Source organism: Tachypleus tridentatus, chromosome 11 (genome assembly GCF_004210375.1).
Source record: "Tachypleus tridentatus isolate NWPU-2018 chromosome 11, ASM421037v1, whole genome shotgun sequence".
Taxonomy (NCBI): domain Eukaryota; kingdom Metazoa; phylum Arthropoda; class Merostomata; order Xiphosura; family Limulidae; genus Tachypleus; species Tachypleus tridentatus.
The window spans coordinates 46,570,488-46,589,869 of record NC_134835.1 but is presented as its reverse complement, the minus strand read 5'-3'; the positions used below and the strand labels follow the sequence as shown (position 1 = coordinate 46,589,869).

At 31.2% G+C, this 19,382-nt stretch overlaps 1 protein-coding gene across 1 annotated transcript in view; it reads left to right on the top strand.

Moving 5' to 3' along the window:
• LOC143232092 (uncharacterized) overlaps positions 1-19,382 on the top strand; it is a 50,740-nt gene that overhangs the window by 14,480 nt on the left and 16,878 nt on the right. Inside the window, exons 4-6 of the mRNA XM_076467161.1 lie at positions 1,574-1,831; positions 10,511-10,657; positions 16,308-16,454. Coding sequence (XP_076323276.1) covers positions 1,574-1,831; positions 10,511-10,657; positions 16,308-16,454 — 552 coding nt within the window. The remainder of the gene's footprint in view (positions 1-1,573; positions 1,832-10,510; positions 10,658-16,307; positions 16,455-19,382) is intronic.

Sequence of the window (19,382 nt, the reverse complement as noted above, 5' to 3'; positions counted from 1 at the left end):
TTATTTGGGTATTATTTAGGGACTTATCACCCATTTCCTTTCCCCTTTTTTGGTTATCTCAGTTACCTCTATCCTTTCCATTGCCTATGGATCCTACCACCACTCAATGTATATTCAAGGTGATACAAATTCTTCTCTCCCAAAATGCCATAGAACCTGTTGCTCACCCTTCTCCAGGATTTTATTCCAGGCTATTTTTAGTACCCAAGAAAACTGTGGACTGATGGCCTGTGATCAGTTTGTCACATTCACAGGTTGTGGGGGTTCATAATTTTCACTATTCTGTTGAACTTGAGGGGAAGATAGTATGGTCCTCTTTAGAACTCCCACCAAATGGCTGGGTTTTGAAATGTAGTTGACATTCTGGTAGTATAATCCTCTTTCCTACCCCTACATGGTTGTTTATCCATTAGCTGGGTTTTAGATTGTAGCCAACTTTTTGATGGTATGATCTCTATCCCACCCCTAAATGGATATCTGTATTGTATTATTCTTTGCTCTTTTCTTGTTCTGTTAGGGCATGATTGTTCTTTTCTTAGGTCCTTGTTCTGTACAGACATTTTGAAAGTCTTAAAAAAATGCTCCAACCCCACTAGCTGATTTCAGACACATAGAAGCTGGTGAGGGGTAACCAGTACATTTGGTGAATAACTGTTTTGTTTATTTTATTACTTGTATATTTATATTTTATTTGCTGACTGTTTATGAAATATTACCCTGCACAGCATTTCTAGAACCTGTTATGTTGGAGATATTTATAACAACCCATTGAATATTAGTATACCTGAAAACTAAATTTGGAATATAATTATTAAAGTTATTTATCATGTATATTATAAAAATCATATATAGCAGCAAGACAGAAACTCAATATCTAACAGGATTTTAGATCATAGAAATTTGTATCGGTGGAAAATATTTGTGGATACTCACCAAATGAACTGTGTAAAAATTTGGAAACAGTAGTTTGTTTTAATCACTTTCCTGTTACATTTCACTTTAGGTGATATGTTTTGTTTGTAGGAAATTTATCATTATTAAACAAAATTTGTTTTTTAAAACTTTTATAAAGCATTTTATGTGTAAAATTACTTTTCTATCTTGATTTATCCCAAAGACTTGGATCAAGTTTAAAAATGATGCAATTCCAAAACATGTTCTTCTTTATGAGCTTCATAAATGATGAAGATGCCTGCAGAAATTGAGGTTTCTAATTATATGAAAATTATATAAAATTTTAGAGTGAATAGACCAGCATACTCCTTTTTCTTTGTTTAAAAGTGTTTACACTTTCTTAGTGTACAACTCTTTGTAGAAACTGTATTAGTTTTGATATAAATCGGCAAGACTTTGTAACAAGTAAATATTCAAAGTATCTTGATAAATCAGTCTTCAAAAAACAATAACAGTTATTTTGTTCAATTTTAATTCTAAATATTTTTAACATAATTTTTTCCAAACATTCTTTTTTAAATTCACAACAAAATGTATTTTCTGAAGTGAAATAAATTTATAAAAAAAATTCATATTTAGAAATAGATATTAATACAGGTTGTGTTCTTTTATTTAATAGAACCAGTGTTTCTCAATCACCAAGTGATTACCATTCTGGAACAGCTAGGAGTACCACGAAAAGCTTTTGAAACACTACAACAGCAGATGCTTCTTAAATTAACTCGCAGTCTGTATGATGAAAGGTCAGCACAAGAATTGTTGAAAAATAACTCAAAGCAGAGTTTTCCATTTAAAGAATTGGGAAGTGTGGGTTTTAGCTTTCTGAAAGACCCATTTTTTAGATCAATGGTTCAAGCCATATTCAGACGTACGACAAGTAGGTATCCAGTTTATTCATTATTCAATAACAGACAGAAAAATTATGGTATAACATTTACTGCATCAACAATGTTGTTGTTTTTTTTAACTCAAGAATCATAGATATCTGTGAAAATGTTTGTGTATTTAAGGATAACAAAATGGACAGATAGAGATGGGAATGAAAAAATAAAGAGGTTGTTCCTATAGGTGGTTCTGTGATATGGCACATGGATAGGTTAGTATGTGGGGTAAATAGGGAGAAAGTAATTAGATTGTGCTATCCAGGAGCATGGGTAGAGAATCTTACTGACATTGCAAGGGATATAGTAAAGAATTCTATGATGAAGTCTGTGTAGTTCCTATGGGAGATAATGATGTAAGGAAGTGTAAGTCAGGGGAGCTAATTGTTAAGTACAAAGCATTAGTAAAGATATTCAAAGGAAAGGTCCATAATAACTTAATGCTGTCAGAGATACTGCCAAGACATAATTGTGGGAGTGAAATTATAAGGTAAGTCACTGGGGCTGAATGCTTGGCTTAGGTTAACATAAAAACATGAGCAGTTTGGTTATTTGGATTAGGTCAGTGGAAAGATGGAGGTTTTTGGAAGGGATAGTTTGTATTTGAATAGTGTAGGGGCTGGCTTATTTACATGGGCTATTGTAAAGACAGTTTTAAACTAGATCTAAACAAAGGTGAGAACCAGAATAATGAAGAAAAATGTAGAGAAAAGTATAGTATATGAAAAAGTACAAAAGAAGTGTTAACTAGTTGTTATTGTAGTGTTAGATGTTTAAGAAGTAAAATGAATGATGTTAGAGAATTGGTCAGAACAAAATATTTTGATGCAGTGGAAATAAATTAAACCTTCTTAATAAACTTAACTAGACAACTGTGATGAGAGGAATTTTTTGAAATACAGGGTTATGAGCTGTTTAATCAGGATGAATTACTAATAAGAAAGAAGAGTGATTTTTTATATGTCACATTCATTGAGATAAGAATTCAGCTATTAATGAGGTCATATTAATTCCAGACAATCCTTAAACTCCCGCACATTTCCCAATGAACGTGATTCACTGCATCTCATACATAACTTAACATGCATCAACCCTCCACCAGTAGGAGTGCAACTGACCATCCTGATGCTTTTGACTCCCACTGTCCAAGTCTCCTAAACTATCACTTCTCATTAGGCAGTTGTCTAGTGCAAGTGTTTTTCAGTTGTGATCTTTATTACATAGTCATTCAATTTTTATTTGTGAAGTGGTGATTCATTTGAAGTATTATTGCTACAGTTAGTTTTCTGTAATAGTTTTCCACAGTAACTTACATTTGTTTATAAATTTTTTTCCTTCTCATTTTCAAATTCTTCACAGTTTATGATGAATACTGAAATTTCAGATATTCTTCCCATTGTTTTGAGTGCCATTACTCAGGATTCAGGCTGAGGGGTCTTGGCTGAGGATTTTCTTACTGTCATAGTTGGGAGATTGATTATTATATGAGTCATTCTTCATTTTATGAAGATATTCAGGATTCTCATGAATCATTTAAACCTGTTTATGACAAGGAGGATTTTGACAGCACCTTTTCTCTCTCAATTATGCTATGCCTTCCCAAGGTACTCCTGCAGAATGTGCCAAGTATAACTTAGCCTTTTTGGATATGTTTTCCCAGGTGTGTTCTATCTTATCAGTTTTGCCAATTTCATGTGATCTTGCTCCTTTTTACATGATGCTCCACCTTGTTTCCCTCCTTCCCCTGACATCAGGGTTCATTGCTGAGAATTACATTTCTCAGTTGAGGGCTAGTATTAGCATACCTTGTCTTTCACAAGTGTCTGATCATTATGTTCTAGCTTATCATCAGGCTGATCAACTCTTTCTCAGCTCCCAGATTTGGAGTCACTTTTGCCAGTGTGGGAGGCTGATCCTGAAAATTCTATCCATTTTTCCCACACCCAGTTTTCTGGTCTTCATTTCACCCTTACAGCTCTCTTATAGAACTTGTCCACCAGAAACCCCTTTTCTGGGGCACTCAACCAATCTGCTGAGGGATTATGGGAGATGCCCTTTCCCTCATTGTCTCTGCATTGTTGCAATTGTCCTTCTTGCCCTGTTCTTTCAAATGTGGTTTATTTGCTATTGGGATCATCTTTGGAAGGAATACTTTCTTGTCAACCTTCCACTTTTATTCATGACTTATAAATGCTTCCTTTTTCTTTCAGAAGATATTCCTAAAATATATCTTTTCATCATTGGTATCTCATTTGTCTCACTCTGATTCCATGACCTCTCTCATAACTTTCTCATCCTACATCCTCCCATCCTGTACTAATTCCTACTACTGGGGATTTGACATTTTGTCATGTGTTTAGGTGTCAGGTTCTTTGTTATCAGTTTTGTTAGAAGGACTTTTCATTCATTTTCTTTGTCTCTGACTTCCTTCCCCTTACCTCAGGATCCTGCTACCAGGCAGCATCTATCTGAGGCTGTGTAAACTCTTTTATCACAGAGAGCTGTTGAGCCTATCATCCAGCCTTCTCCAGGTGTTTTGTCATTCCCAAGTAAACTGAGGACTGGTGCCCTATGATGAATCTGCCATTTTTCAACAAATTTCTGGATCTTCCCTACTTTACTATGGAGTTATTTCTCATACTGCAGTTAGCTTTTTTTCCAGGACTGTGAATGACCAAGGTAAATGTTTCAAATACTTGTCTCTGTATTCCTATTTCTCATCATTCTAGATGCTATCTTAGTTTTATCCACAATGGAGTTGCATATCAGTTTCACACTATGCATTTTGGGTTTGCTTCAGCACTGTATGTACCTTTCTGGGTGTTCACAGACTTTACTTCATTTATTCGTGCTTGTGGGTTGCATTTATACCAATACATGTACAACTAATTTCTTTTAGCCCATTCAGAACTGATATTAGAATCAGCTTGTGTTGGTTGGATTCTCAAGTTGAAGAAGTCTTTCCTTTTGCCTAACCAGTACCTTATCGACTTGGGCATATTTTTAAACATCCATCTCATTCAAGCTCAACCTTCTCCACTGGAAATTCAATGGAAATTTCAATTCTTCATGCAAGATTCTATTGCTTTAGGGGAGCTGGACACTTATGAAAGCCTTTATTGCTTTAGGATAAGCACAACTTTTTTTCCCTTCAATGGACTTTTCAGAACTAGTGGAGTATTGCTCGGGATCCTTTGACCCCGACTTAACTCTTCCTCCGTCTCTTACTGGTGATTGAACAAGGGCAACACAACAACAGAAGTACCACTTCTTCCACTTCATCTGTTGCTTCTTTCCAAGGTTGGAGGCAGGAGGCTTCCAGACAACAGTCTCAAATTGAAAAGTCTTACCACATCAACATCTTTGCATTTCTGGTAGTACAACATGCTTTGTATCATTTTGTTCCTCTGATACAGAACCAACACATCATGATCCAATCAGAAAACTCCCCCATTGTATTCTGTGTCACTAAGGGAGCTCCCATTCCTGTTTTTTTTTGTGACTGAATCTACATTTGTTATTGGGCCCGTATGCTGCAGGTAAGTCTCCTTGTGTGTCATGTTCCAGTGTTTTCAGCCTTGTAGCAGATCATCTTTTAAGACCCAACCAGATTTTCTGAACAGTGTTTTTTCATATTTTCAGATGGCTATGAAGTCAACAGAATGCTTTTGACACTTTCCTCAACACCAAATTATCTTTATTCTTTGGTTCCTTATTCTCAAGCCCTGTCTGTGGATACTTTCCATCAGGACTAGATCAACTGGTACTTTTATGTTTACCCTATCATCCATCTCCTTCCCAGAATAATTTCACTTATCCATACCAGTGCAACCTCGGTGTCCTTGTCTCATTCAGCTCTAAATTAATCCTACTTAACTCATCCTCTCACTTCATCCTTAACTATTCAACCTCAGTCACTGGTCTTTTATCTCACCCTTTACACCTTGCAAGAAGATATGGATTGTTTGGGCATGTTGCTTCCTTTGTAGCACAGACTGTTCACCCTTTCCCTCTTAAGGTTCATCAAAGTAAATAGAACATCTTCTGCTGTTGGTTGTTTGAGTTAGGGTTTTTCTCCATCTTGCCCCTTGTTCATCATCTTAGGGATTTCCTCATTTGATTGTTTAATCATGAGGCTTCTGTCTCTTCCATTGCTGGTTAGAAGCACCATTATCCAACACCTTTTATATTTTCCAGGACCATTTGATGTTTTCCTTTCTTACCATCTTTACTGCATTCCTTCAAGATTTGTAGGCCTCCTCATCATGTAGTTTTTCTGGATTGGAATGTCAATATTGTTCTTCACTGCTATACACTTCTTCTTCATATTTTTATTTCCTACTCCTTTTAGCCTGTTGGTGTCACCAGTCTGATATATTTAACATCAAAGTTTCACATACTTTGTGCCAATGCACATATGTTCTACTTTAGCACTATCGATCTTTCTTACCCAAAACTTTACTGGCTTGTGAGGAACATTCTTAATTCTTGCTGATTTCACTTATATCCATTTTTCACCTTTATTCCTGGTTTGATTTGAATAGACTTCAATGTCCCTTATGTGCTTTTTATGTGCTTTTTGTTGTTACATTGCTCACACAGCCTACTTCTGTGGTTTACATTCCTGCATTTTGATTCACTGCTAAGTTCCTATGCACAATGCTTTTGTAATTCTATCCTTAAATGTTGGGTTTGTCAACTGATTCAATTTGCATATTCTTCCCTGTCTCCACCCCCCCACAAAGTATTTTCCAGATGTTGTCATATCAGATCAGACACATTACCATTTCACTGGCATTACCTCTGTAATCCATTGAAAGAAATTCTTCAATCAGACATGTGGATCACAACTCATATGTTTCTTTATTATCAGGGTAGAGTCTTCTTCCTGTCATCATCCTTTAAATTTTTGTGTGGCTGTGAATTAGTAAGTTATCTTTTCTTTATATATTTTTATCCTTCCCATGGCATGTCCCATTTAGGTTTAAAATCCTGCTCAGTAGTAAGCATTTGCCTGTCCAGGTATGCTTCCTATTTCTTAAATCTGCATGGTATATCCATGACCAATAATACACATTGTTGATATCGGGTGTTCCAAAACATCACTAGCAGGTTTTGCTAATGATATATTTGCTTCATTAGTATGCTTGTGAAAAAAAATTTGCAAAGACTTAATTTTCTAGAGAATTCATAAAAGTCAGAAAGAAGTTTGGGCTCATTAATATAGATGTTATTAAGAGTGGAAGAGTTTGTGGATAAACAAGAATGAACAACAGAAGCATAAGAAAACTGAATATTGCTATTTGTGAAATGTGATGTTTTGGAGGAAGTGTTATTTGTGTTTAGTTCTGTAGCAGAATTTAAAGGATCACTGCAAGAGAGACTCATGGAAAGGTTCTCTTGGTGGGACAGTATTAAGTTTATGAACTGCATTCACATTTAAGTGCAGTGTCATATAAGATAGTCCAATGTGGCATTGCTCTAAAACAAACAAGCCAAGATAAGAAGCCCACTCCCAGTGTATTCTATGGTATGTAATAAATTTATTTATTTTTTATTTAATTTTTTCTCCCTAACTACATACATAATATGTGGGTTGGCTCCTCAAAGGCACTGATTGAATATGTACAAAGTATTGAGTATTTTACATTTTACAGTTGTATAAATTATTGGCTGGTAATTCTTTTTTCACCTTGTACTTTTTAAAGGAACACACCACAAAATTTTTGTAAATTAGCTAATTTTAAGGGTTACATAAAGATAACATTGTTTACACTTGAATTAGGACTTTTTTCATAAAAGCAGGTACTTCATTTGAAACTGTCACCTCAGTGAAATTGTTGTAAACAATTATTTTGGTTTTGGAGTTGCCATGTAATAAAACATAACAAGAATTTTGCAAATTTTACTACAATATTTACAGACATTGTCAGAACTTGTGACTCAACCATAACATAAATGTTGTTATAAAAGGAAACACTGTATGGTATTGTAAGGTTCTGATGACCTGTTGATGAACAGTCCAGGTCATTCCTAGATAGGCAATGATACTACATGACCGATTTTGGCAGGGTAAGGATCATTGGTATCAAAAATAGTTTTTATTTTTCGGTCAGTATGGTTAACCTCTGAAATGGGTTGTCTTCAGGTATAGTTGATATAGCTAATTTAAAGGAATTTAAAGGAAGACTTAATATTTAAATGAAGGGTTGGCTTTGAGAATTTAACTTGTATCTTAGAGTTCAGTCTAATGAATTAGCTGACTTAGATGGTTTAACAGGTACTTTTGTTGTCCTTAAATTATATGTATATTAAATTTGTCATCTATATATGAATAATTAAGATGTTTTTAAACTATGGACATTGAGAAGAAAGTTATTATTGTAAACTTCACATCAGTAACTGATATTTGTTATAAAATACACACATTTAGAACAAAATATTCTTATATTTTTTACATTGGTAACTGAGGTCTTTGTTAAACAGACATTTAGATCACTTTCTTACTTGTAATCTTCATTGGGTAACCAAGATATTTGCAAGTTACCTTCATTTATATCAGTCATACTTGTAATCTCTGCATGGGTTGCTGAAATGTTTATAAACCACAAACTTTTATATTAAAAGCGATACTTGTAGCCTTCACATGAGTATCTAAAATTGTTTTGTAAATCACACAGAGTTAGAGCAAAATATGTTTTTTTTTATTCCACATTTCCAAAACCACATAAATCCAATTATCCTCTGATATCCATAATATCAACATGAATAATTTAATTATAACCATGGCAAATATATAGCATGGGCATTTTCCACATATGTAACATCAGCAGGTTCCTTTTTTAAAGATGCCTTCAACTTTAAAACTATACTAGACCAACTAAACCACAAAGCCTTAATGGCTAGCTCTCTCTCTTCACTAAATTTCTTGCCACAGAAGCCTGTAACATAGATTAAAACTACATCAAAGACTCTAGTCCATTCATACACATTTCTAACAACCAACTAGCAACCCTTTCAGAATTTTCTGCCTCTAAAACTAACTATATTCAACAACCAAAACTACATGCAAGTAAATGGTTTAAGTATAGACAAGTTGTTGTGAAGTATTTTAGACAGCATTTTTATGATACATATTGAACCTCAGGTCATCAGTTCAGTCTTACACCACCACTATACAGAGACAGATATGTAAATGATACATTTGCAAACAGATTCACATCTATAGAAAATGAACATAGCCTTTTCAAGCACATTAACTCTATACACTCATATCAAGTTCTCCAGTGAACATGAAAAAGATCAACAACTAGCATTTTTAAACCTTAATATCACAAGAACAAGTACACAGTTTTAAACAAAAATCCACCAAAAATTACTCATACTGGATTGTACATTTTCTAAAACTCAACAAGAAATAAAACAAAACGTCAACATACTAGGAAACCTAATAAATATTGTAACAACACTTTGCTCACAAGACAATTTTAAAGAAGTCATTCGACTAAAATAGGACTTTATCAACATGGACCAATATCCTGCAAAACTGTCCAAATAATTATTCCCAGGAACTTTAACCAACAACACAATCCAAAAGACAATGAAACAACTAGCAACAAAATACTACACTGATGCGTAGTACATTCCAGATATCAGTGACAAAATAACTAAAATTGGAAAAACATATACCCAAATATAAAATTCCAGTAAGCATTAAATTATTTCAAAAACCAAATAAAAATTGAAATCTATACTACATAGAAACTACTCAGAAAATTACAATACCAACATCATATACAAAATACAATGGAACAATTACCATGATTTCTGTATAGGAGAAATAACCTAAAAAATGGAAACCAGATTTAACCATCACAAGAAATCACCCTACTTTTTTCTGAACAGTATATCTTAAATAACTATAGCATAACCATAGAAATCACTAATACATTAAGTAAAGAAATCAAAGTAAAAATATGAAAAATTAAAAAAAGCTCTTTTTATTCAAGAACTTAAACCCACATTAAACCAACACAATGGAACAGTTTTGTATCTGCACTAATTATTCCTTAATGTTAAGTATCATATAATAGGTTAAATATTTACATCTCCCACTATAATCTTACACCTATCATTACAGACATCTTCATGGCACATGATCAATAATGGTCATTCTTTCAAATCTCTTTCTCACTCTGATGATGGCCTAAAGAGGTCAATACATTGTTATTTGTTTTGTGAGTTTCAAATAAAAGTTTTTTATACCCATATCAGTTATCTCTATTGTTAACATATTTCAAATGGATTTCTCGTTATCATGAATAATCATAAATTTAAAGCATGAAGTCTACAACATTGTTTTAAGCTCTGTACATAATTTCTAATATTCTTGTTAATCTCAGGGATATAAATTAATAACATACTGTAAAAATGTTATTTAAATAAAATCCTTCAAAACTAAAATAGTGTAAGTCAGGAGCTGATAATCTTGTAAATTCAACTGTAGATCATATATATTTTTCTGATCTAGTGACGTGTAGATGAGGATTGCAATATTCTTATAAACTGCAGTTGAATAGGTTAAAAAATATCATTTTACATAGAGTTAGATCATGTTATTTGTAGATGGTAACATATTAATTTGTTTTCTTTTTTACTATTTTTAATTCTGGAAGTGGATCTGATTAAAAAATCCCGCATAGAGATTCCGAGAGACAAAGGGAGAGTTATGTTTGGTGTATTAGATGAAACATTAAGTCTTGAATATGGTCAGATATTTGTCCAATATACAAAATCAAGTGGAGTTAGAACTGTCCTTCAAGGTTTGTTCTGAAAATAAATTTTTTTCTATTTATTTCATAAGACTCATTTTGTTAACTAACACTAATAAAAAAGAAAAGGTATTTACCTACATTCTTGGGAAGAAAGTCAGCTTGTAATATTTTTTCTTGCATTTAAAGCATTGTTTATGTGTGCTTTCTGTGATGTAATTACTTTTGAGTAAATTTATGTTCAAGGTTTTCTGTTTATTAGGTTTTTGTTCCTAATTAGTTCAGAGGTGAGTTTCAAGACTTCTAACACTAAGAACTTAACTTTGGTAGTCATGGTGGATAGAATATAACCCAATGTGCAGCTTTGCACTCAACAAATAAACAATACTAGTGTTAATAAATAGGTAATATTAGAAGTTTCATAACTATTAACCAAACATTTAATTATAATATCATTTTAGAATACCGTTACTGAACTATCTTTACTTTTATTCCACATGAGTATCTTCTAATGTTCTTGTTGTGAAGTATTGTGCAATGGGGCATATTGATTTACTTTCTGTACATTTATCCTAATCTTTGAAGATTAATATTTCAAGACTTGATGAATAGAAGTTTGATCACAACTTATAGTGTGTGAACTACTTGCACAATTCTGGCCTTGGCAAGCATTTGAATTTTATGAGTCAAATGTCAAAGTCATTTCAATCTGATAAATGAATATTGATAAAATTTATACAACAGGTACTACACACAAAGTTCTAAATATGATGAACTATCAGAGGTCAAGGATAAAAAATCAAAAGGTTACTGATGCATAGAAAATTCAGTCAAAAATTACAGCAGGTACTGCATCATCTAATTGGAGGGAATGCTAATTAAACATACAGCTGTAACATTAGTGGGACATAGGTATTTCATAAATATAGCTTGCAATTGTTTTAAATATATTATTCATTAAAGAGTTTAAGTCAAACATGATTATAAATAACTTAGTGTATATACTTTACATATCAGTAATGAAACATGGGTGTACAGAATTTATGTTTAGAATCCTTAAAAACCATAAAAAGTAATAGTTTTTGTACACGTCAGTTTCCTTACACACTACCACTATAAAGGCAAAATGTAAGGAGTAGCACTGGCGTTTTTTAATTATTTATGTATCCTTTAACATATTCAGAATGTGTGTAAATGATTTGGTTTCAGGAGAAGCAGTATCACAAACTTACTAATTTAAAATTGGATTCAGTTTTTTAACTATTACCTTGTCAGTTTTCATAATGACATTACATTCACCCACACATGCCTTGTAATACTTGTTGAAATTTTAAGTTACTTTTAATCTTAATCTTTGCACAAAAATAAAATAAATTTATAAAAACAACTGATCATTTATTTTTTAAGAATGACACCCTTGAAGTGAATTAAATTTCTCATTCTTACAGCAGAAACTAACACACATCATATTTGTTTCTGTGATTAAACCTTTTCTGTGATTATAGCAATTTTTTAAAAATTGTATTGGTATTGTTCTACATGTGGTAGTTGTATTTATTGGCTTTTAAGATATGGAAATTTAAGATTCCTTTTTTTAATATTAAATAAAACAACTTTTAAATACATTATGTTCAAAAAGTTATTAACACAGGCACATTTTTATACACGAAAGTTTAATTGATTTATATTCTGTGAACATGATTCACAATATATTTATTAACTTGATATGCAATTGGAATGAAAGTATCAAAATTATTATGTACCTCCTAAAAATGTTTTATGATATGGACTAGTTTTTAAAGATAATTCACTTATTATTATGTATTCCAACAGGTGTAAACTAGATTCAAGTTCTTATTAAACTGTAGATTTGGATTTTTAATGTGGAATTACTGTAAGAGTTCATTAATAAGGCTGTGAAATTGAAAAATGTTGTCAATCTTCCATCTGAAATCAAGTAGTTCAAAATCAACAGGACATTCCTTTAACCACTGATTTTCATAATATTAGAAACAAATTATTCATAGGATTTTCAACCTTTAAACCAATACTGACATTTTGACCTAATGATAAGAAGGCCATTAAAGTACAGTTCTTTACTGCAAAGTGCATTTACTTTCAAATGTAATACATTCTTCAACTTGAAGGTGAGAAAACTAAATCATTTCATAATGGTTTCTTGATGTAGAAATTTAGAATGGAAAGAGAAAAGTTGAATTATCAATAACTGACTGTACTTGTATATACTCTATCATTAAATTTCAAATCCTGCAATTTTTTAAATCTTGAGTTTGACACTTATGCATTCACTTTTTGAAACTTTTGCTCAGTATAATATACATGAATTCATGTAAATGTTTGCACAAATTATGTATTTATATGATAACTTTTAATTAAATATGTGCATCTTCACAAAAGTTTGAATACCTTTAGTAAACATTACAAGTCTTTCATGCAATAAAAATCAATTTTTTTTATGAGGTAATTTTTAATAAAGATTTGTCTGTGAATATATCATTATGCCTTATTACTAGTCAGAATGGGAGTGATTTTCAGTAATAGACAGATTCAGCAGACTAGTTCACTCCCTTTTCATGGACAATTTCTACACTTCCTCTCATTTACTTATCAGCTGTTTGAATTTAGTTAAGTATGTGGGACATGTAGAAAGGACAGACTGGTTACAACAACCCTACAGTGAGAGAAAGCACAATTTTTTTTAAATGTGGAAGTCTGACAACAGTGAAGTGGACAGACAAATAAAACATTTTTGCACTTTATACTTTACACTCCAGGATGCTTAGGTTACAAAACATCATCTAATTGTAGATTATAACAAGTTTATTGGAGGAGTAGACCTCAATGACCAGTTCCTCAGTTACTATACTATTCAAGTGGACAATAAAGGTCAATAAAATGGTATAACAATTTTCCAACTTTTGAATTTGAGCATAGTCAGTACTTTTATTCTCTACAAAACAGACCAATCAGCTGGAATTATCACAGAAATGCTTCAGGATAAAACTGGTTACTTTTCTTCCTGATCTACTTCAGAGCAGATCTGGTCCTTCTGGTCTTCCACTTACAACATATGTACAGAGCTCACCTCTGAGACTTACTCTTGACAGATACTATACAATACTTTTCAAACATGGTAAAAAGAAAAGATACAGACTGTGCCTTACAGACTTTACACACTGTGATATGTATTTTTGTATGAAACACTTTTCAGAGTATCATATAAGTGATACTCTTCAAAGAAGTTAACTTTTACTTAGTACATAACCAAAACTGCAAAATTATCACTGCTGATTTATTTTGCATGTTGTAACATAAAATAAGAATAAATCTATTTGGGATGGTTTCATCCAGATATTGTTTGTATACTATATAAAACTGTCTGTTCTTTCCATTTTACAAATTCAGTTCTTTCTTTTCCTCTAACAAATAGTTATAGTTTTCTCTAAAAACTAACAAATATCTTAGACAGTAGCATATTAGTATTTTTATTGTATTTGAATGTAAAACAGTGTTCCAATTTTACAATGTTTTGCATGAAATATTTTTAATTTTTTTTGTTATTCATAGACTTGTGTGTGTGATACTCGCTTTCATTTTAGTTTTTTTTTGTGCACAAAACTTCATATACATTTTCTGAAAATTCTTCATTTTCAAAAGTGTATAAAATTCTATATTTCAGAGTTTATACAACTTACATGTTTTTATACTTTTCTGATATTTATACAGTTGTATGTATGATGTCTCCTGTCATGTGCATTTTGTAAAATAAAAATAAATATATATATTTATGTGAAACACATGTATATAAATTGGTATTTATTCATAGTCTCTGTTGTGTGTTTTCTGAAAGTTCACATTCTTGAGCACTTGTATACAATTCTGCTTCTCAATTTGCATAACTTACATATTTTTGTATTTTTCTGTTATCTATACACTTATATGCATAATGCCTTCTGTCATGTGAATTTTCTAAAATGTAGACATATCTATATAGTTACGTGAACAATTGTATACAATTCATTCTGGAATGTGAACATCTTTGTACCACTGTATATTTGTTTCAATTTTTGAATATACATTGTGAGTAAATATTTGCATATATTTATATGGATGAGGTTGTATGAGTTTTCATTGCTTTCTTTTACTCTACATTTCTAAATGCTCTCAATAAATATAAATTATAAAGATTCAAATATTGCATCATTAGCTGTTACTTTACCTCAGTTTATATGGAAAAAACCAAGATCAGTGGACCAAACTACATAGCCCTACAAAGTACAAATCTAACATTAATACCAAAATTTGCAAATTACACTAATATTTCAGCTATCATGCATTATGCATATATCTGTATATTCAATCAAAAAGCTTGAATTTTAGTTACTTTTCTTAAAATGTAGAACAATAAATGAATATTACATAGGAAACTATTATCTCCAGTGCTTATGCAAAGTTATGGTGATAGGAATATATTTTGCTCTAATGTGCCATTGTTGCTAAGCATCTTTATTTTTTCAAGTGTAGGGTGTAATTTTTGTAGGCTTCAGATATACATTTTAGAGAGAAAAAAATTAAATTATTCTACTAGTACACCCAAAACACCTGTAACTTGCTTGGGTTTATAAATGTGTATGTTCAGAGCAAAAACTTGGTAATCACCATTCAACAGTCTTGACAAAATTATTATTTTCTCTTTAAAGCATATTACAAACAGTTGTCAGAACCATATAAAGTACAACTTGTTTTTTCTATTGTTTATAAAAACATCCTCAAGAAAAGTAGGTGGAGCTGAACAAGAGGCTCAGAAAGAATGGAGTAGGAGGTGTCACTCTACTTGATTTACCAGATACATTGATTTCTTAGCAAATCAAAGTGGTGAAAAATTCTAAATTTATATTTTAGCTTATATAAAATTCATGTTTCAAATTCATTAATTAACTGTAAGTGTATATACCAGACATGAAAAATTATAAGAGCAACATGAGAAGGTGCTATGTGATATATACAAATCAATATTTAGCTTTTTTATATATATATTTCTTTTTATGTTAAGAATTTAAAGCATACATAATATTAAAATATGAAATATAAACTTATGTTTTAATACCAATTTTACTGATATTTAATGAAGTTACTTATTATACATTTAAAAATAAAGTACTAAAGGACTGTGATGTGAGCTGTTAAATCAACCCATTGCAAAGTGGCTAAAATAAAAATCATGATTTTAATTGCTAGCATTAAAAAATTTTGATTTTACATGACAGTAAAGTTTACAAATTTTATTTATGCCAAAATTTATTACATCATGAGAACAAACTGTTCTTATATCCTTATAAATACTTTTTACATGTTTTTTATTTCCTTAACTCTAGGAGACACTTGTTATAACTTTATATTTGTCTTTCAGCCTCACTTTACTAACTTAGCAAGCTTTGCTTAGAAATTACTATCTTCTCTCATTTCTCTAATTTTTTGAAATAAATCATATGTGATGTCAAAGTGAATTAGGGTAAAGAAATATAATACTTTAAAATTTTACTCCAATAAGTGTTTAAGTGACCACTATAAATCATACTTAATTCCAGGTAATCAAGAAATTGTGCTTAAAATATCTTTTCTGTCCAGCAGTTACTTGTTGAGTTTATCCTACTGTTTTTTATTTGATATGTTTGTATAGGAACTGTGGTAGTGCTAAAACATCCATGCTTGCATCCTGGTGATGTCAGAAAGTTTGAGGCTGTTGACATACCACAGCTACATCATCTCATTGATTGTGTTGTGTTTCCAGCAAAAGGTCACAGACCACATCCAGATGAGATGTCAGGTAAGGATTTGCTTTTAAAAGGCAGGTAGCTATAAAGTAGAGGACAGTAGTTTTAAGTTACTATGCTAGTTGATTAATAACACATGCATGTTTCTTATGGTTCTTTCATTACATATCAGTGGACACCTGCATTAAGTTTTACACCAGTTGTAGTAAGGAAAGTGCTGTTTTATAACAGGGTATAATAAATTAATACAAAGTTCAGTGGCAAAAGCCATCCACATTCCTCAGCCAACATAATCAAGGAAGAAGTTAATCTGCAAAAGTAAAAAAAAAGTCATATGTATACAAGATGTTTCCTTGATGTATCTATTTACTAGTCACATACTTCAAACAGTTGGAGAATGAAAAAGGTATTTGTGCTATCCAGTAGGAAGACAAAATAAAGTCACTAGGTGTAGCATCTAAGAAGTTTTATGTGATGAGGCTGTTTAAACAGTTGCTATGAAATAGCCATACTCATAGATGTTTGCAGAAAGCAAAGTGAGGAAAGTAGTATGCTTTCAACGTGACAGATTAATGACAGAGTTTTTTTTTCCCAAAGAAACCTTTCTGGAAGGCTATTATTTTGATGCAAGCTCATCGGGTAGAGAATGACTGGAATGTCGGAACTCCAAAAGTACTTAAACTTTCTCTACTCAGACTCAGCTAAGTTAACCTACAATGTGACCTCTTTGTACTCATTTAAAGTCTTTATAAATTTAATACTTCTAACTTTCAATATAGTGTGTATGTCTTCACAAAATTTGGTAGTCTTTCAGTTAACATTATAATTCTATCATATTAAAAAAAAATCATATTTTCAGAGAAGTATTTTTAATAAACTAAAATAAAGATTTGTGAATTAATATATTGTGTATATGTTTTGAATTATCTGTGTGCAAAGTAATTTTCATATTATGATTAAATATACTTCATCTCAAAAATCTCAAATTTCATTTGTATAATCTGTTAAACCTCCTGAATATATTTCAAGTGTTTGTTTTCAATAAAACTTTATATTTTATCTATTATTTTCTCTATCCTAAATCTATGCAAGGCTGATTAATTTGACTAACCCCATAACCACCAAAAAGATATATAAATAAATCTAAATTACCATTCTTTTCTTTCTAGAATGACTTCAAAAGTAACATGAAACTATGTTCATTTACCCAAAGTAGCTGTAAATGCATAACAGTATACATCTATTCATAATTAAATCTTATTGTTTTATTGCCCTTTGAACCATGTCATACTGCTATTTGTACCATTATAAGTTATAAATCACTTGTGTAATGTGCAGCTCATGTTACACTACAGAATTACATTACCCACAAATTGCTCCAAACTTTTAGGTGTGCCTGCCTTGTCAAACATTTTTACTATGGTATTGCTATTGTTTACTTTAACTAATTTAAAGAGATCTCTGATCTCATATTTTAGGTACTTTTATAATAATAAATAAAAAATAAACTTGGAAAACGAGAGGTTGTACTTATCTGTGTTTTTTTTTCTGTCGACTATCAGTGACACTTAACCATACAATTTTCATCCTAATAGTGGTTGTACATTAAATAAATTTTATTTAATTAAATAATGCACCAAAGAACATAGACTAATAACATGCAAAAAAAGCAGACAATTTCCTCTAACATTCTCAATTTTACAGGCTTTCTAACTATGTTAAAGAGCCATGGCAAATGCATCTAAGCTATCCATTGTAATTCCATGAATAACAGAGTTGAATTAGAAGTGTTTTCAAAACACAACATATACAATACGTCATATGATAGATGAAAATCTTGACATTTTGTTGGGTATAGATAATATATAATTAAATGTAAGAGGGAATTGTTAACAAATCCTGAAAGAGAGGATGTGACTGGTGTGTATGGCAGGGGGGATCTGATTTATTTTTATTTGATAGCTCAGTAACCAAGCAGAACTGAAGGCTGTACAAATTATGGATTGTCTCAGTAATGACAACATTATAATGAGTAATTTATGTTTAGTTTCATAATTTCTTGGGAGAGGCTGGATAGAATAGAGATGAAAATACACCTAGAGAAGATATGTTACGCAAGTTACACTAGGGAAATTTAGGATTTTTTTAAATATTGCTTTATAAAATTTAGAACTTAAAACTTAAATACAATTAAAATATGGACTATTAGCCAAGATTTCATGCTATACTAATTGCTATAACATAAACAAAAAATAGTTTAATACAATTTTGAATTTAAGACAATAAAACCTTGTGTCATGCACACAATTCAGGATATTCATGGTAAGATGGTTGGTTATATTCAACATACACAACCTCTGTATATGTAAAACTTGTATCCATTTAAAGTTTTTCCATTTTCACTGGAATAAATAAGTTCAGCCCTGTGTGCATGGTATTGGTCCTATTTTGAAGCTATGCATTGCAATGACTTCAGTTGTTCCAAATTTAATGAAACTATGCAAGATTTTAGTAAACCTTATAAGCTTGTTGTGCACAACAAAAGATCTGGATTTATATTGAAGTATTTTTACAAAACATCTGGGAACTTGCAAGGTCTATACTTTGTCAATTAAATGCAATGTGATTTTTTATACTAAGAATACAAATCTGCATTTTCATCTCACAGTTTTAATAATTAATTTGCATTACTTATGGATCCTCATTATTAAGTATCAAATATTTCTTTTGATAAAGTGTTATATTTGATATATTATTCTCTTTACCTTAATACTAACTGTAGTGATGTAATTAGTGTACACTTAACTTGAAATTTGAAAACAAATATAAAATTGAATGAATAATAGTATTTTTTTTCAGAATAGCATCAGATTTTAACAGTCATAATTATCTATCCTAATAGATTCAATGTTTAATCTTTTCATAAGCTTTTTTTCATCTTTTTATTATGGTAATTTTGAACCTTCACTGTGCAAGAAGAT